Source organism: Toxorhynchites rutilus, chromosome 1 (genome assembly GCF_029784135.1).
Source record: "Toxorhynchites rutilus septentrionalis strain SRP chromosome 1, ASM2978413v1, whole genome shotgun sequence".
Taxonomy (NCBI): domain Eukaryota; kingdom Metazoa; phylum Arthropoda; class Insecta; order Diptera; family Culicidae; genus Toxorhynchites; species Toxorhynchites rutilus.
In genome coordinates, this window is record NC_073744.1 from 83,401,121 (window position 1) to 83,422,055 (window position 20,935).

Here is a 20,935-nt window from a genome sequence, read left to right on the forward strand (position 1 = left end):
TTTTACAGTTATTCAATTGTTTATCTAATGAAAAATTTGAGTTGATGCAAACATCTTTCCGATCCAGTAAGAAATGTACGAGTTATAAGTATTCGGAATCTTTCATTTTTTCCTGCATGTTCTGTGTTTAGGTTTTCATTTTACCCCCCATATACTCCGGTTAGACGTAGTCCCACGTCAAAAATATACCGAGAGAGAAAATTAGTCCTTTTTTACTTGGGAATATTTCTACGCATCTATCGCATTTCATAAAATGTTATTTTAATTAGATAAATAATTGAATAACTGTTAAATATTAAGCGAAACCTAAACGCCCTAACTGCCTCGTTTTGATTGGCCCGATTTACGGTTTCCCCAACACGAACTTCAAATATGTACTTGGGGAAATCCGCTTTGCAAATACATGCAAGTAGGGGGTATTTTTATTCACACCAAAATGTGTTTCCCTAATACGGACTTCAAAATCAATGTACTGGGGGAATCCGTTTTGCCAATACATATAAGTCGGGGGAATTTTTGTTCCCAAAAAATGTGTATCAAAACAAAGATGCCTGGGGGAATCCACATTGCAAATATACAGACCGGAATTTGTCTCCCTAAAACGTACTTCTAAACTGAGAAGCCTGAGAAAATCGTACTTTCAAATACTAGAGGTGAATGAACTTTCGCGGTTCGAGAAATGTAAAATACAATGATTGTTTGACAATTCTTCTGTCCACATGTTTTGGTAGTTCTAGGCATCATATCAAACGTAAAAGGAAGTTCATCAAATTTACTTGTAGTGAAAAACATAATATATTACAATGCATGAATTGATCTTACATGGAAATTGTTCAAACTTTTTACTTACAAAGTAAAAATGTTGAATTCAGTTGAATCCGAAAATTGTTTCATCGATCGATAATTTAATGAATGCAATACAAATGCTTACAAAAAGTACGGTAGTCCTACGTCAAACTTGCGGTGATATCATAGATATAACCCACCCATTTTTTATTTACAAAAAAAACTTTAATTTTCAATATCTAAAATATATATTTTTTAATGTTTTTTTTATTTTTTTAAATAGAAGTCATGTAAAAAATTAAAAAAAAATGGGTACAAGATGGTAAAACTATTTTTGACCAACTTTGTGGAACATCGACCCTTTGCGGTCGTTTGTCTGCTCTCAGCCACCACATCTAGAAATTAATCTGAATACTTCAATACTTAATTTAACCATGTAATAGTTTACACTTTTTCTAAACGAATTTTAACACTTTGGCGTCCGGTGACACCACTGAAGTGGTTACGCCCGAAAACTAGCGCCTGACCACCGACGGCACCACAGTGAACAATGGTCCAGGGAAATTAGAATTTAGAGCTCGACGGTTATTCTCTAGACAAAAACTAACTTCGACAAAGTAACATAGATTATTTTTGTGTACGTAATCTATAATCGCGGGATATAATTTCTTGCTCAGTTCTTGAGTTAAATCATGAGGAACGGACACCAAATCATTTTTATTTATATCGATCAAGTTTATGCATACATAGTTACCTTCACTTGATTTATTTAAAACTCATTGTTGAAAAAAACAATATTTATTTGAAGTTCATTGTGAAAACATAAACATAAACGAAACATAACCGTTATAGAATTGAATGCATGGTAAAAATAAAAACATGTTTCATTTGAATTTCATTTTGAATTATTTCTAAGCAATTGTTTATTTTTCTTCCTCATCTTGGATTTTTTTTTGTTCTAAGGATTCCGACACCTTGCCTTAGAGCGCTGATGCTTCGTTGCGCTGTTGTGGGGTTCGAAGAGACAGACAATGGTTCCTCATGAAGCTAGAAGCCCAATCTCTTCCTGCCAGTTTTGCAACTTTGTTGAATTCGTGCTGGAGGATGTTGGCTTCCGCAAAATCAAACGCCAGACGCCGTAAATCTTTGAGAGTCATACCATAGAAAGTTTTGTCCAGTGCCCTGCAATGCTCCGCCAGATCCTTAGACTGCTCACTCGTAAATACTTGTCTGAACCGCCCTAGGTGCTCGCTGGCACATCCCAGCAGAAGTAGAAATGTCAATAAAAGAAGATCCAAATCATAAATCACTTACTGATATGACTCTTCCTCAGAGCTGATTCAGAAATACCGAAGTCTGCCACAATCCGACGCTTCGAGACTCCCTCCCGAAGCCTCTGTCGCGCCACTTGAGCATTTCTGTAGTGCATTTCTTCGAATCAGTTTTCTTCTTGAGGGTCCCGTTAAAAATTTAGTTGAAAACATTTTATAAATTTATTGAGAGCAAAACGCTGCTGCGAACTTTTGCCCCACAGCCACTGCGTACTTTTGCCACAAAAACAATTTTTGAACTAATCGATTTTTTTAAAAACGCGCTTGAATTTTTTTCACAAAAGCGAATACGCACTATCATCTACTATAGAATGAAGGTTTTCTTGACAGTGTAGTTTCGAACTTTTCAGTTATTTTAGGTAAGTAAATCGTCATCCCCAAAATTGAAAGAAAAAAAAACCAAGTTTGAGCAGCTCGTAGCTCTGTTTCACCGCCTTTCCGCACTTAAATAACATGACAATTGCCACATGCTTCGCGTACAGATCTTACGAGAAAAACGACTGCTAGTCGTTACTCCAAAAGTATTTGGGAGCATTCGATGGGTCTCAATCACTGATTTGTGCATGTCGCAGCGAAAATTCTAAACCTACAACTCCCACTAAGTTAGAGCAGAAGCAAACTCGTATAACGACTATGGAAGTATGTATACAGTATTTCGCAACGACCGTAATCATCTGAACGGAGGTGGCGTCTTGATAGCAGTTTCAAAACGTCTTAGTTGCTGTCGCGATCCTACTCCTGTCTGTACATCTCTCGAGCAGTTGTGGGTGAAAATTACGACACCACATAGATCATTAAGTGTCGGTGTGATGTACCTTCCTCCAGACCGGAAATCAGATTCTAACAGTATCAACAATCACATCAGTTCGATTGGTGATGTACTATCTCGACTAGAACAGAATGACTTAGCTCTGGTACTTGGTGATTACAATCAATCTGGGCTGATTTGGAACGTTTCTGATAATGATCATCCTACCATTGATGTTATTCGGTCGAACATCCCAGCTTCCTGCTGTACACTCTTGGATGGTTTCAGCCTGCATAATTTAATACAAATCAACAAAGTTACTAATATTAACTCACGGATCCTCGATTTTGTGCTGGTGAATGAAGCGGAAGTCACGGAATGTTCTGTTACAGAAGCTCTCGAACCCTTAATCGGTCTTGACAACTACCATCCTGCTTTGGAACTTTGGAATTCATATTAATCTGTCGATACCCGTCCGCTTCGACAATACCACTGAAGTGCGCGAGCTCGACTTCCGAAGAACCGACTTTGTTGCATTAAGGCTTTCACTCGCCCAGGCAGATTGGCAGTTCCTGGATTCCTGTCCATCGATAGATGAAGCCGTTAACTACTTTGAGGAAGTCGTGAGCCGAGTAATTTCTGACTGTGTACCGTTGAGCAGACCTGCTCCGAAGCCTGCCTGGTCCAATGCTCGACTACGTCATTTGAAGCGATTGAGATCAAGAGCGCTTCGCAAGTATTGTAACACCCGTAATTCTATTGCCAAATATTTGCTGTCAGTATCTGTCAGTGTCAAGGAATACCGAACGTACAATCGTTTCCTTTACAAAAGGTATACACGGCGCATTCAGGACAATCTACGGCGTAATCCAAGACAGTTCTGTTCGTTTGTGAAAACAAAACGGAAGGAGGATGGGCTACCATTGGAAATTCACCTGGGCAACAGAATTGCCTGCAGCTCATTTGAAAAATGCAAGCTCCTGGCTGAGCACTTCAGAAGTGTTTTTAACGATCGCTCCGCTTCATCGATCCAGATTGGAGATGCGATAAGAGATACTCCCAGAGACATTTTTGATTTTGATATCGCTACGATTTCATCAGCCTGTGTTGAATCTGCTATAAAAAACTGAAATTCTACAACACTGCTGGTCCCGACGGAATTCCTTCCTGCGTACTGAAGAATTGCTCTTCTGAATTTATAATACCGCTGTCGAAACTGTTCAATATCTCGATACAGCAGGGTGTATTTCCAACACGTTGGAAATATTCATTTATGTTCCCGGTTTACAAGAAAGGAGACAAGCAGAACGTCGTAAACTATCAAGGAATCACATCGCTTAACGCCTGTTCTAAGATATTCGAAATCATAATAAACGACGCATTATTTTCTTGCTGCAAAAATTATATTTCTGCTGATCAACACGGTTTCTACCCTAAGAGGTCCGTCTCAACGAATCTTGTTCCTTTCGTTTCGCTTTGCCTCAGGAATATGGAAGTTGGAGCGCAGGTGGATGTTGTGTACACCGACCTCAAGGCTGCTTTTGATAGGGTTGATCATAACATGCTGCTTGCCGAACTTGAGAAGCTTGGAGTATCTCCAAGGCTCACTCGTTGGTTCAGGTCGTATCTTGCGAACCGAAAACTGTGTGTGAAAATTGGTACGGATCTCTCGGAAAAGTTCACCAATAGCTCAGGAGTACCTCAAGGCAGCAACCTCGGACCGATGCTGTTTTCTATATTTTTGAACGAGATTGGATTGATCCTCCTAATAGGTAGTCGATTGTTCTATGCGGATGACGTCAAAATTTTTATGACAGTTCGGGAAACGGCTGACTGCTTGCGACTGCAGCACCTGCTAAACACTTTCGATGAGTGGTGCTTAAGAAACTTCCTTTCACTAAATGTTCAAAAATGCAACGTCATTACATTTCATCGAAAACTCAAGCCAATAACGTTTACATACATGATCGATCATCATCCTATGCTACGTGTAGAAAAAATACGTGATCTCGGAATTACGCTTGACTCAGCTTTAAAATTCAAGCCGCACTACTCGGACATAATATCCAAGGTAAACTGACCAGACGTCCTGCGTTACGCGGGACAGTCCCGCATTTCAACAAAATGTCCCGCGTAAGATTACGTCCCGCGAAACGTCCCGCATTTGGCAAAAGGAACGAAAATGTCCCGCGATATCAATATATTTCAATATTTCGATTTGATCTTGTTGATTTTCTTCAATGGATGAACCTCAAAATGAAACTTTTATTTGACAGACTGTCCAAGAGCGCTTCTAATGCATCCAAATATTAATACATTGAGCTGGTTTCATCGCACCGACATTGGGCTTTTGACGTAGGACTACGTCTAACCGGAAGATATAGGGGGTGAAATGGAAATCTAGGCACTGAACAAGTAGGAAAAAATGCAAGATTTGGAACGCTTATAACTCGAGCATTTCTCAATAGATCGCAAAGGTTTTTGCATCAATTGATAGGAAATATATCTACGCATCTATCATAACGAATAACATTTCATTTTTCTTGAGATAAATAATTGAATAATTGTGAAATATCAAGCATTGTCCAAATACACTATGTGCCCATTTTTGATTGGTCCATTTTGTGCTCCTCAAATCGTACCGACCAAAACGGGCAACCAGAGCAGCAGCGAAATAGAATGAAGCACGATTGGAAAGGAAAAAGAAAAAAATGAGGGAAACATTGGTCGCAGTCTCACACATGCGTAATTCTCGAGCCAGCCAGTCAGCTTAAAAATCCCCTCTCCGCTGCCGTAACGATCATTCTCATCCGAACCGTACACCACATCGTTTCGCATCACCTCACATCAACAAACCAACACAAGCAGCCATGGTTGGATATGGCAAAGGAGGAAAAGTGAAGGGAAAGGCAAAATCCCGCTCGAACCGTGGTGGTCTGCAATTTCCCGTAGGTGTATCCGCCAATTGCACCGGAAAAGGTAGCTAGGTCGAGCGCGTTAGTACCTGTGTACCAGTCCACCTAGCCGGCGTTATATAGTTTCGGCCGCCGGAGTGATCGAGTTGGCTGGCAAAGCTGCTCGCGACGATAAGAAAACCTGCATTCGGAACATAACACATTCGGTTCGGCGGACATCAAGACAACAGGCAGTTGCAGCGAATGGCGAGTGGCAAACGCAATCGCAAAACGGCATCAGGTAGCAGAAAAAAAAAGTTTGTTCTTTATACAAACTGCTTTGGTGGCAAATCCAGAACAAGGCGGCATCGAGGGCGTTCGAAATGTTTTTTTTTTCAAAACCACGAGTACTAAGTTTTCTAAATTGGAACCATTCCATAAAACAAGGCGCTTTTCAGGGCCATTAAACCTTCCAAAAAAGAGTTTAGGAAATAAAGTTCAATGCTTTCTAAAACATTATCCAAAATAATAATAAAACACAAATTGATGTTTTCATAATTTGTTTGCCAGGATTTGATGAGTATGTGAATTTGGCAGTTGTTCTGAGCTTATTGATAGTTGGGGACTTTCCTGATTATTCAATTTTCACCAATTCTTAAATTGTTTCCAGATTGAAAGTACAGTAATCTACAATTAGTTCGACATTTAGCTAATTGGACGGACATGTAATGTGACTTATTTAGTTGGACATTTTTGTAAACATAGAGATCCAAATTATGATCCCACATTGAAAGTCGACACTGTACCACTGTCATCGCAAATGTTCAATTACAGGTTAAAATTACCTCCAATCCGGCACTGAGTGGTGGTAATGCGACGTGCATAAATGTAATTTACTGTAAAATATGTCACAAGCTGGATGGGAAGAAATTTTCCAACTGTGAAAGCTGTGGCGAGTGACAACAAATCGCTAAACAGGAAGGTTTAGCCGAACAAGATGGGGATATCGAGTGATAACAAAATAATAAACTCTTTAGACTTTTTGTGATCCTGAAAAGGACCCTTTTTAGTCTGTATGTGAATCCAACGAGCGAACAAATCGTAATGAATGTATTTTTTTGCCATCGCTCCCTTTTAACGCTCATTCGTTCGTCTCGTTGGACCCGCCCCTTTGGCTGAGTCTGCCGATTTGTCTCTATCCTGTGAGTGTGTACCGCTAGAGTATAAAACACGCGGACCCCAAAAAAATATCTTATTTTCTTTCAAACCGTAAACCCGTGTGGTTGTACGGCATCGGCATCGTGTACTCAACAAAGGTGGAAAACAGAAGGGAAAGGCAAAATCTCGCTCGAACCGTGGTGGTCTGCAATTTCCCGTAGGTGTATCCGCCAATTGCACCGGAAAAGGTAGCTAGGTCGAGCGCGTTAGTACCTGTGTACCAGTCCACCTAGCCGGCGTTATATAGTTTCGGCCGCCGGAGTGATCGAGTTAGCTGGCAAAGCTGCTCGCGACGATAAGAAAACCTGCATTCGGAACATAACACATTCGGTTCGGCGGACATCAAGACAACAGGCAAACGGCAAACGGCAAATGGCAAACGCAATCGCAAAACGGCATCAGGTAGCAGAAGAAAAAAGTTTGTTCTTTATACAAACTGCTTTGGTGGCAAATCCAGAACAAGGCGGCATCGAGGGCGTTCGAAATGGTTTTTTTCAAAACCACGAGTACTAAGTTTTCTAAATTGGAACCATTCCATAAAACAAGGCGCTTTTCAGGGCCATTAAACCTTCCAAAAAAGAGTTTAGGAAATAAAGTTCAATGCTTTCTAAAACATTATCCAAAATAATAATAAAACACAAATTGATGTTTTCATAATTTGTTTGCCAGGATTTGATGAGTATGTGAATTTGGCAGTTGTTCTGAGCTTATTGATAGTTGGGGACTTTCCTGATTATTCAATTTTCACCAATCCTTAAATTGTTTCCAGATTGAAAGTACAGTAATCTACAATTAGTTCGACATTTAGCTAATTGGACGGACATGTAATGTGACTTATTTAGTTGGACATTTTTGTAAACATAGAGATCCAAATTATGATCCCACATTGAAAGTCGACACTGTACCACTGTCATCGCAAATGTTCAATTACAGGTTAAAATTACCTCCAATCCGGCACTGAGTGGTGGTAATGCGACGTGCCATTGAATGTAATTTACTGTAAAATATGTCACAAGCTGGATGGGAAGAAATTTTCCAACTGTGAAAGCTGTGGCGAGTGACAACAAATCGCTAAACAGGAAGGTTTAGCCGAACAAGATGGGAATATCGAGTGATAACAAAAACACAACACCAAAGGTTCTTTTCAGAACCATTAACATATTCATAAAGAGTAAACAGTAAACTAATCCATTTTTCAGGTAGATAGGTAGGTATTCACGTAGGTGAAGAAAATAAAACAATATATTTAAAATATATATTTAACAAAAGCTGTCCCCTTTGCATAGTCCTACGTCACTCCGGTTATGTCCCCGACATTACCCACCCGTCTTTTTGTTTAGAGAGTGTCAACTTGAAGCGACAGCAACAAAATTGGAAAATGATTTTTATAAAAGCCCCCTATTGATCCGCAGGGACCAACGTGAGTCAGACGAATAGTACATCGTTGGTCCCTTTTGGTCAGAACTTAACGAGTTGAATAAACCGGAAGACCTAGTGTGTACTGGACAGGAAGAGGCAGGGTTGTTTGATGAAGTATCGCAAATGAAGCGCCGGGCGGCCTTACGGGAGTTGGCCGGAACCTCAATCATGGCCGATGAAAAGATGTATGTCGACGTGTTCTTTTACCTTTCCGTGGCGTTGGTAGTCAACTATCTCTCCATTTCGACCATTCGCCCAAAAGTTTTCTATCGGTCGCAGCTGAGGGATGTTGGGAAGGTTGGAGATCTTCAAGACAATGCTTATCTTCAGCCGATCCATTATTCATTCTCCAGTGATCTTTTGGCATAATGGGCCGATCCCAGGTACAGCAGAAAAACCACGTCACCTTGGTAACATTCAGCAAGCACTTCGTACTCGATCCCCGTTTACCATATGACTCGAAAGAAAAGCGGCTTGGACATTCCCTTCTCGTCTGTCAGAGAAGGACCTTCTTCGAGAACTTGATGTGAATGATATATTCGACGTCATCGCTTTCCTGGGGAACGGACCCGGTCCCCTGCCATTCGTTGAATTCTAGCATGAATTAAGTCTCGTCTTTTCATTATTTCACCAGTGAAAAAGAAGTTTTTCACTTCTTTCGCCGGAAAGAAGTTTTTCACCTGAAGCTACTTCTTCTGGGTGATTGCCTGCTGCTCAGATACGGCCGGTCTCGTCTGAAGCTTCCGCAGAAAAAAACGTCCGTTTTGGCCAGATTCTCCAGCACCGTTTGGCCTGTTGCTTCGATCTCCCGGCTTAAGGAGCCACAGGGAGAGGATGTTGTAAATACCAGATCGGCTATATCTGCCGGACACAAAGTGCCTCAGGATGTCCAACTCCTTTGCTGTGGGGTGGAACTGGTAGTATGAAAATCAAGTTGCTTGACAGTGCTGCTGCTGCGAATCAACAGCCTTGAATCATTTTTGTTGTAGGCTTAATAAACGTAATATTTCAGGAAAATTTGTTCAATCAAATTACTTTTTGAAAGTTTTGACGTAGGACTACGTCTAACCGGAAGATATAGGGGGTGAAATGGAAATATAGGCACTGAACAAGTAGGAAAAAATGCAAGATTTGGAACGCTTATAACTCGAGCATTTCTCAATAGATCGCAAAGGTTTTTGCATCAATTGATAGGAAATATATCTACGCATCTATCATAACGAATAACATTTCATTTTTTCTTGAGATAAATAATGGAATAATTGTGAATTATCAACCATTGTCAAAATGCACTATGTGCCCATTTTTGATTGGTCCATTTTGTGCTCCTCAAATCGTACCGACCAAAACGGGCAACCAGAGCAGCAGCGAAATATAATGAAGCACGATTGGAAAGGAAAAAGAAAAAAATGAACGAAAAATTGGTCGCAGTCTCACACATGCGTAATTCTCGAGCCAGCCAGTCAGCTTAAAAATCCCCGCTCCGCTGCCGTAACGATCATTCTCATTCAAACCGTACACCACATCGGTTCTCATCACAACACATCAACAAACCAACCCAAGCAGCCATGTCTGGACATGGTAAAGGAGGAAAAGTGAAGGGAAAGGCAAAATCCCGCTCGAACCGTGTTGATCTGGAATTCCCCGCAAGGGTAGCTAGGCCGACGCGTTAGTACCAGTGCACCAGTCCACTTAGCCGTCGTTATATAGTTTCGGCCGCCGAAGTGATCCAGTTAGCTGGCAAAGCTGCTTGCGACGATAAGAAAACCCGCATTCGGAACAGAACACATTCGGTTCGGTGGACATCAAGACAACAGGCAGTTGCAGCGAGTAGCGAGTGCCAAACGCAATCGCAAAACGGCAGCTGGTAGCAGAAGAAAAAAGTTTGTTCTTTATACAATCTGCTTTGGTGGCAAATCCAGAACAAGGCGGCATCAAGGGCGTTCGAAATGGTTTTTTTCAAAACCACGAGTACTAAGTTTTCTAAATTGGAACCATTCCATAAAACAAGGCGCTTTTCAGGGCCATTAAACCTTCCAAAAAAGAGTTTAGGAAATACAGTTCAATGCTTTCTAAAACATTATGCAAAATAATAATAAAACACAAATTGATTTTTTCATCATTTGTTTGCCAGGATCTGATGAGTATGTGAATTTGGCAGTTGTTCTGAGCTTATTGATAGTTGGGGACTTTCCTGATTATTCAATTTTCACCCATTCTTAAATTGTTTCCAGATTGAAAGTACAGTAAGTTACAATTAGTTCGACATTTAGCTAATTGGACGGACATGTAATGCGACTTATTTAGTTGGACATTTTTGTAAACATAGAGATCCAAATTATGACCCCACATTGAAAATCGACACTGTACCACTGTCATCGCAAATGTTCAATTACAGGTTAAAATCGCCTCCAATGCGATACTGAGTGGCGCTTCGGCACGTCGCATTGAATGTAATTTACTGTACAACATGTCACAAAGCTGGATGGGAAGAAATTTTCCAACTGTGAAAGCTGTGGCGAGTGGCAACAAATCGCTAAACAGGGAGGTTTAGCCGAACAAGATGGGGATATCGAGTGATAACAAAACAATAAACTCTTTAGATTGAAGATAATTTTGTGATCCTGAAAAGGACCCTTTTTAGCCTGTATGTGAATCCAACGAGCGAACAAATCGTAATGAATGTATTTTTTTGCCATCGCTCCCTTTTAACGCTCATTCGTTCGTCTCGTTGGACTCGCCCCTTTGGCTGAGTCTGCCGATTTGTCTCTATCCTGTGAGTGTGTACCGCTCGAGTATAAAACACGCGGACCCCAAAAAAATATCTTATTTTCTTTCAAACCGTACGGCATCGGCATCGTGGACGTAACAAAGGAGGACAAGTTAAGGGAAAGACAAAGTCTCACTCGAACCGTGCAGGTCTCCAGTTCCCTGTTGATCGCATTCACTGATTGCTCCGCAAGGGTAACTAGGCCGAACGGATTGGTGCCGGAGCACCAGTATACCTAACAGCGATTATAGAGTCTCGGCCGTCGGAGTGCTCGAGTTGGCTTGCAAAGCTGCTCACGACAATCAGAAAACCCGCATCAAGAACAGAGCAGCTTCGGTTCGGCGCTCATCAAGGCAACAATTAGTTTCAATGAGTGGCAAAGTGTTTCTCCGGCACGTCGCATTAAATGTAATTTACTGAACAACATGTCACAAGCTGGATGGGAAGAAATTTTCGAACTGTGAAAGCTGTGGCGAGTGGCAAACGCAATAGCTAAACAGGAAGGTTTAACCGAACAAGATGGGAGTATCGAGTGATAACAAAAACACAACACCAAAGGTTCTTCTCATAACCATCAACATATTCATAAAGAGTAAACAGTAAACTAATCCATTTTTCAGGTAGATAGGTAGGTATTCACGTAGGAGAAGAAAATAAAACAATACATTTAAAATATATATTTAACAAAAGCTGTCCCCTTTGTATAGTCCTACGTCACTCCGGTTATGTCCCCGACATTACCCACCCGTCTTTTTTTTTTCATCGCCATCCGACAATATTCCATTTTTTTTAATGCATACGATAACACTAAAATGGATAAAAATTGGATTGGAATTTTCGAGAAAATTGTAGAATTTGAATCTTGCTTGCCAGGCTTAAATGCTCAGTCTGAGCGAGTGATTTTCAGGCGTAAACAAAACCTAAACCACCAAAAAATCACAACCGAGTGACGATACTTAGAAAGAAATAATACAAATCAGGTTTCATTGCAAGGACACATGTTAAGAGTTTCATGAATAAATGAGACTTGCTAAACTATGGTTTATTTTCACACGCGGGACACAAAAAACAAAACGTTATATATATCCCATTATATATATATATATATATATATATATATATATATATATATATATATATATATATATATATATATATATATATATATATATATATATAACGTTTTGTTTTTTGTGTCCCGCGGTAGACCTCTGACCATCTGGTCACTTTAATCCAAGGCCAATAAGCTTCTCGAATTCATCTTCAAAATTTCGGATCAATTTCGCGATCCCACTTGCCTGAAAGCATTATTCTGTACGCTTGTTCGATCGGTTCTGGAATTCGGCGTGGTGGTTTGGTGCCACTATCAAACATTGTGGGTGGAAAGAATCGAATCAATTCAAAGAAAATTCGTCCGTTATGCTCTACGTACTCTTCCATGGAATGATCCAATTAATCTCCCACCCTACAAGGCTCGCTGCCAATTACTGGGACTTGATACATTCCAGAATAGAAGGAAGGTAAGCCAGGCATTGTTTGCAGCCAAAGTGCTTTTGGGAGAAATTGATAGTCCTGGTATTCTTGCGGAGATATACATCTATGCACCTGAGAGAGTCCTTCGCGCAAGAAGCTTCCTTCATCTTGGACCACGTTTGGCGAACTACAGCTTACACGACCCTATTCGCTTTATGTCAGCACGATTTAATGTGTTTTATGAATTCTTCGACTTCCACCAATCTGCCGAAGCTTTCCGTTGCCGGATTCAACATGGACCACTGAATCAAGAATGAATGCTGGACGAAGACGCTTCCAACGATGAGTTGTGCTAAATGATTATGTTTATATTAATGTTTATATTTTGACCATGATATGTTTTTATGTGCTCCTTTCAATGTATGATGTAAAGATGTGGGATTTTTATGCCATTTTGGCTTTTCCCCGCCAATTTTTCAATATGACGATATATAGTCAGATGTGCTCCCGTGGCCGAGTGGTTAGCGTCATAACTAACATGCCGGGTGTTCGGGTTCGATTCCCGTTCTGGTCGGGGGAATTTTTCGTCAAAGAAATTTCCTCCGACTTGCACTGTGATCACGCGTATTCTAGAGCTTGCCACTCAGAATGCATTCAAGGCGTGTTATTTGGCATAGAAATCTCAACTAAGTACTAATAAAAATGACGCAAGTAATACTACGTTGAGACGGCGAAGTTCCTCTAGGAACGTTAGTGCCATTGAAGAAGAAGAAGAATATATAGTCAGATGAAATAAATAAATAAAAAAAAATAAATGTCTGCAACGAGACCATTTTTGAGTGTTGTACATGTTTCCCAATAACTAATTTTTTTATGGTGTTTTATATATAGGTAACACTAAACGATATAAACGATCGAAAATAAAATTGGATTTTTTTTTCAGCCCAACGTGTTATTACGTTTAGTGAAACAGAGAGTATCAAAGTTGAATAAATCAACCCTTCCTTGATATTTTTCATTACACTCGTTGATTGCAATTACTTTTCCATTCTGGAATTGATTACGCCTAGATAGCCAGCTACATAGCGCTATTGCGCAGAAAAGCTCAGCGAATACCGGGAAAACATCTAGAATGCATGTGATGAACACGAGGGAATGAAATGAATGTCACTCTTTCATAATTAATAGTGATTTTTCGCATTGGGTGTCACCCCCTAGTGGTTATTGCAATGAAATTCATTCTACGAATAACAAATCTGTTAACATTGATGGGAAGTACGGAAACAGTCATTTACACAAACCATGTTGTGTTCAACGAATAGACAGCACCTAGTGCATCATAATTGATTACACTTTATAACCACATTAGGAGATCCCACTGACTATTATAAACCTTTTGAGCGTTGTTCGCAGTGAAATCCTCGCCCTTGCTTTAGAGAATATTACAGAAGCGATCGAAAGTGCGAATAATTCCCGCTCTGATTTCAGTTCCGCCGGATCGACCTATCATCTACGACTCGAGGCGCCGGGAGAAAACCAACACCGTCGAACCGTATAGCGAGGGCAGCGATATTCAACTGGTCTGTGAAGTGAAAGGAGGTAAGCCAGAACCGAGCGGTTGTGAAATTTTGTATCCTCACCCGAGAGCTCTTTTTGCTCTATTTTGTGGCTCACAGGTCGTCCTCGCCCGAACGTGACCTGGTATCTGGATAACACCGTGATAGACGAATCATACGAAACCCGGCCGGACGGAACAACGGTCAATCATCTTTCATATCCGAATATTGGGCGGCAGCATCTAGACGCCCGGTTGATGTGTGTAGCCAGCAACACAAATCTGACTCCGCCGAATAACAAAGTGGTTGTGTTGGACGTTAATTGTAAGTGTTTTTACCCCCCGTGACTCTGTTTTGAATCCGGACAATATGTATTTTCCAGATCACTAGGGTTTATTTTTTGGCTTTCTCTCGACAGTAAAACCGGTAGCTGTTCATATCTTGGTCAAGGAGAAATTCGTTTCTGCTGACAAGCGGTACGATATCGAATGCAAGAGTTCTGGTTCGCGGCCGGAAGCGATGATTTCATGGTGGAAGGGAGCCCGGCAGCTGAAGCGTTTGAGCAAGAATGTAAGTATGCACCTGATGAAGTTTACACTTCGGAAATTATCAGGGGAAAATACCAAATACCAAATATGGATGCATTTTGCGGATGTGATTCCGCGATATCGTTGAGATAATTCGTGGTTATCGAAAAGCGATTTCAATACTGAACTTTGTTCCCTTTTCCTGGGTACAGTAGCTTTCGCGAGCAAAGTTGTTGGAAATCGATTTTATCCTGGATTGATGTGTTTTGACAGCAGGAATGATTTCTTTTCGTTCATTTGGTGAATACGAATAGCCGGATTCAGTGTACTGATGCGATACGCAGCGATGCAATCCTTACCATGGACTGTGAATGGAAATTATAGCCTCTGCAGCATTCTATTTGTTCAAAATTCACCGGACGTAAACCAAGCCCAACATTGGCAATGCAGAGATGAAGCCTAAAAAATTGCAATTGCCTCTAACAGGCTGTGCATTTTGTCTGGTTTCTACATTGGAGAGCAAGAGTACAAGCAAGTGTCCTAAATTCGATATGTATCTTGAACATAGAACAATATTATCACACCTGTCTGTTTATATGAAACGAAACAGATCTGCCGTAAGGCAAATTTTCCAATTATTTAGTCAAGATATACGAGCTTTGTCGATTTTTGTTGACATTATCTTGAGATTATGTAAAAATGGCAATGAAGATAACTATCAAACGGTGACCGGAATAAATCGCCACAGTAAACAACTGCAACAGAAACAACCGCTTAGAAAAAGTGTAGTAGGCTAGAAATATTTGGCGCGGGAAAAACATCATGTGCCTCACATTTCTATTATAAATTTATTCTCTTGTTCTCGTTTTTCGAAATTTATTCTGAGGACAATGTAATGGGGACGAAGTCCCCATTTGGCGAGGATAAGGAATCGAGGCGGCCCATGCCGCCAAGATGACGCAATCCGAGTCCACCGCCGACCCGCCGTCGGAAGCGGCGGTGTCTCGCACGCAAACCTGGGATCCACTGATTGCCCGGTTAGTTTGAAACATAGGATACGATCCTTTAGCAATGTCCGACCGAGCTCTAGCGAGCGTCGGACGGTATACGTCTGCCCGGGGCGTTACGTTTGCCTGGGGCGATACGTTTGCCCGGTTAATTCTTGTTTTGAAATACAATACCGCGCCACAATATTTATAGCCTACTACACATTTTATAAGCGGTGGTTTCTGTTGCAGTCGTTTTCTGTGGCGATTTATTCCGGGAACCCTATCAAACGATTTAATTGGATACGTTACAATCAGTAAAAGTTTAAATGTTTAATGCTTAATTTCTGAATAACATAAGCTTCAGACTACTTCATTTCGACGACCGATTTATGACGAAAAATATTGATTGTTTATAAACATATTGTAAACATACAGATGAACCAAATTTTGACGTAGAACTACGTCTTTTATTAGGTGGCACCCTTAAACAGGTCACGTTTTTTATGAAATAAAATTAACGTTAATAACTATTTTTGTCATGAACGGATTCTGGCGATTTACATACCAAACGAATCGGACATTTTCTAAGATTTGTTTGATATGCTATACATTACAATCCCATGGTGTGTAAATGGTAAGAATTCATGAAAACTATAAGCATTTCAATTTTCCCATACATTTGTTCTGTCCATTTGTGTGCTTTCCCGAACAGAGCTGTCAATAACGGACAACTTATCGACGAGCAACGAAGGGGAAATCGTAATATTTAAAGTCTCCATGTACAAAGGAAAAGAAGAAGAACGAAGGGGAATATTTGCCTAGAGTATAAACAGTGGATCTCGCTGAGGCAAACTTTTATTCATTTCAACAGCGTTGCTGGGCGAGCTGGACGGTGAGGGATCGAATGCCTTTCTCAAGCAATGGGGATGGAGGAGTAATACGAGGAAAAAGTAAATTTTTCCAATGAACTGAACTGAAGAAGTTTAAAATCTCACATGTCTTAGTTTTGGATTGAGCTGTGGACGCGACCAAATTACTGATTCGCTTATGTCTCTAGCATTACGAAACGCAAAACGGAGATATGTGTGTGTATATTTAATTGCTTCTAGCCATCGATATATGGATTTTGTGTGCGTACGTGCGTGCGTTTGGTGTTGCAAATTATGCAGTCGCAATGATAAATATAAACAGGGAGGGGAGATAGCAGGGGGGAAATATTTGCGCTAGAGTATTAGTAATGAATCTCTGCTGTGGCAATTATTCAGCCTTTTTCCGAGTAGTTGACATTGTTTGTTTTCCGTCATCATAAAGGTTTCGTTGGTGCCTTTGACATGACATCGATGCATTGAACTGACGCTATGGTAAAGCAGATGTTAAGAATGCCCAAAAAATTATCTGGGGAATACCAAGTTATTCAATAAGTTATAATAAGTTATTAATTTATTTGGGTTTGCGTGCCAGTTCCAGAACTCCCTTCAACTAGGATTGCACTTGCGCTAATATCGATCATAATGAAGCAATACTACTCTTTTCGAGGTTGTTGAGATTAACAGAAAGAGTTTATTTCGTTTATTTAGTCACCAAGAAAGTAAATGTCGTTCTGGAATTTTTTATGTGATTTGGTTTCACTTGCCAGTAGCAAAACTTTCTCCACTAAGGATGATAACTGCGCTTATCTCAAGCATGTATTGTTCTGCGAGGACAAGAATGAATCATCAAATGATTCTACAATAAAAAAAATATTTCAGGGCGACCAAACTGGTAGAATGGTTATTTCTAAAATTTCGTAGCATTAGAAAATAATATTCGCAGTTATAAAAAAGCGACTTCAATTAACCTACAGCGCAGTTCTACGTCATCAATGCGATGGTGTTTTAGATACAACCTCTTATAATTTTTTAATAATTTAAATTTAAAAAAAATATTTTAAAAAAGATAAATATTTCTGCTATAGCTTACTATGTTAGCGTATATACGACAAACGTGTCTCTGAGAATTATTCGTTGTTCTCATTATTCATAATTTTAGTGGCTTCATCCCTCCTGAACTCGTAGTGAGCCGACTAAATCCGAAAATACCGTGGATGATGACGGAAAATACGTGCTGAACGGATAAAATGTTATTCGTGTCTGAATGGAAGAAAGTTTGAAAATCCGCAGCTTCTTTAATGCATTTTTGTGTTTCTCTTGCTGATGTTTCTTTGATATTTTCGCATTTGACGGTTCACTGAATACACAAAACATGCTCGGAAAAAAAATTCAAACGTTCATTCATTTCAAAATTTCCATTGAAAATCTGATCCCTTTCTTTGATTCAACAGTTTGCCGAGAACGGAAATCAGTCCCTAAGTGTCCTATCGCTCACACCGACCGTGGATGATGACGGAAAATACCTGACCTGCCGGGCGGAGAATCCCCTCATCCCAGACAGTGCCATCGAGGACAAGTGGCGGCTGGTAGTGCACTGTGAGTATTATCATTATCATTTTCCTCAAGCGGTTCAACGATTCGATAGAGAGAAAAATCATTACTTTTTTGCCCCTCTGCATCCCAATTTCCCGTTCATCACCTGAGCTATCGTTATCTTTTGTATTTTTGTTGTATCAGCCCAGATCGATAAAAAAGGAGAAGAATTTATTATGAAGTCCGCAAAGACGCAGTGCTATTTTTCTTTCACTGGATAGAATTCATGAAGTCCAAGTAAGGTGGGAAATTGAATGATAATGGATGAAAGGAAAAGAAGACGATATTGTTCAATACGCATTATCATTGAAACTGCTTTCTTCCTTCGATTGTATAATTTCTGTTCAATTTTAATGGAGAACTGCATTAGGATTTTTTGTTAGTGTAAAAGCCTCGAGTTCAACAAAAATGTGTGTGTGTGTGTGTTTTTTTTGACGTAGGACTACGTCTTTCATTTCTATACCGGGGTGTAAAATCAAAGTTTCGAAAACGAAAGCGTTACGCCGGAGACCGAGATTTTGAGTGTTAATAGCTCCTAAACAACTGAACGAAATGGTATGATAAACACTTCATTCGAAAGATAAAATGTCTACGCGTTCTATACTTGTTACTTTCTGATCCAAAAACTTGTTTCAATAGTCTTAAATTTGCTTTCAAAATAGGCTATTAAAATCACCAATCGGTATATAAGCGAGCGCCGCTCGGAAATCCACTCAGTTCTAATTGAATAGCGATTGGAGCATGTTGTCGCTGTTGTGGTGAAGCTCTTCATTTATCATGAAAGCGCGGATGAACGGTGTCACCAAGAGCCTGTTTGTGCACCTTAGGCCAGAAGGGAATCCATCAGGAGGAGAGTGATGCTACAAACGGTTCCCCGGGAAGATCTCGAAGCAGCCGCTACACACACACACATACACTCACGGAATTCTTTCCGTTTGGATAGAGAAAGATCCGGAAAATAATCTGCCAGTTCCTCTAGGAATTTAAAAATACATTCATGTGAAAGAGTTTATTTGAATGTTTTCTATCCATGTAACACTGTGACCAAATATGTTTCAATCAAGTGCTATTAACAGATGGTTATCGAGTTAGCATTAACCACTGGTGGGCTTCCAGTATCGAGGAAAATGTGGAAACATCTAATCGTTACTGAAAATAATCTGCCAGTTCCTCTGGGAATTTAAAATTACATTCATGTGAAAAAGTTTATTTTAATGTTTTCTATCCATGTAACACTGTGACCAAATACATTAGGTTTTGTGATTTTTCAATCAATCGCAATCAACAGGATAGCTTCTGAAGATTATTCTTCCCCATCAGTAGGATATTTCCGTATCCAATATTGGATGCATAAAACCTTGTGCCTCCAACGTAACGCTCTCGTTTTCGAAGTTCTCCAAATATTCATTCATTCAGAATGAATTCAGATTCAACTTCATACAAATGATCTCTAAATCAACGATAGTCCTACGTCACCCTTGCGGTTATCCCATAGATATAACCCACTTCCTGTTTTTTTTTTAAAGAGGTGAGGAACGCTCTACCAGCACTACCTGGGAAGGGTTAACCCAGACGTCGAGTGGGGATCGCACCCACAAAAACCAAGCCCTCTACTCGTTGCCTTATTCCCCCTGGGACCACATCTAGGCGACTACTTCAGGGGGCGGCTGTGCTCATGCACTTCTCGAGTTTTCAACGCTAACTAGCGTTGTCCTTCCCTTTTTCTCAATATTTTTCTTCCTTTCTATTCGTTATTAATTCCACTGCGCTGATGTCCTCTTCGCAGGCATTTTGAATTTACCCGTCGAGACGTGAACCGATTAGGAATTGCCCTCCAACTTGACGCGCAACCCGTCACAGCCACCCTCGCGGGGTTTCTCACCTGTCGAGACGTGAACCGATTAGGAAGCGCCCTCCAACTTGACGCGCGCCCCGTCACAGTCACCCTCGCAGGATTTCTCTTCCCAACGGAGCGCCGATTAGGCAGTGCCCTCCAACCTGACGCGCACTCCGTCACAGCTACTCTCGTGGGGTATTCACCATTTTGATCGTGGCTTCATCCTTGATGCTCGTTCCTTCGAGATGTTCGCGGTGTTCCTCCATCCAGGCCACGATCAGGCGTTGTCAGGCAGGCCTTTTGCTGTTCTCCGCGGCATTATCCGTTTACCTGTCGAGACGTGCACCGATTAGGAAGCGCCCTCCAACTTGACGCGCGCCCCGTCACAGTCACCCTCGCAGGATTTCTCTTCCCATCGGAGCGCCGATTAGGTAGTGCCCTCCAACATGACGCACACTCCATCACAGCAGCTCTCGTGGGGTATACACCAGTTTGAAGACGCCCTCCTTGACACTCACTCCGTCGTAGTTATTAAATCGGCATCCGTTTACCTGTCGAGACGTGCACCGATTAGGAAGCGCCCTCCAACTTGACGCGCGACCCGTCACAGTCACCCTCGCAGGATTTCTCTTCCCAGCGGAGAGCCGATTAGGTGGTGCCCTCCAACACAACGCGCACCCCGTCACAGCTACTCTTGTGAGGTACCATCTCTTGCAACAGCCGTCGCCGTTGTTCACCTTTCACCGTCGGACGTTGTCAGCACTTTGGTCAGCCCTCCACCTTCGCTGCAGCTCCGACATGATTTGTGTGATTGTACTGCTCACAGCATTCCAGATCATCTCGTCGCGACACATCTCCTCCACAATATTCCCGACATGAAGTGCAGACAGCCCCTCGCGCCTTTCGGTGAACCTGGGACAGACAA

The 20,935-nt window shown here is 41.0% G+C and overlaps 1 protein-coding gene across 2 annotated transcripts in view; it reads left to right on the forward strand.

Moving 5' to 3' along the window:
• The window catches only part of LOC129763516 (hemicentin-1), a 258,644-nt gene that overhangs the window by 174,427 nt on the left and 63,282 nt on the right, over nt 1-20,935 (forward strand). For both annotated transcript variants that reach the window (XM_055762656.1, XM_055762657.1), the window contains exons 4-7: nt 14,128-14,238; nt 14,316-14,519; nt 14,614-14,765; nt 18,032-18,176. In XM_055762656.1, coding sequence (XP_055618631.1) covers nt 14,128-14,238; nt 14,316-14,519; nt 14,614-14,765; nt 18,032-18,176 — 612 coding nt within the window. The remainder of the gene's footprint in view (nt 1-14,127; nt 14,239-14,315; nt 14,520-14,613; nt 14,766-18,031; nt 18,177-20,935) is intronic.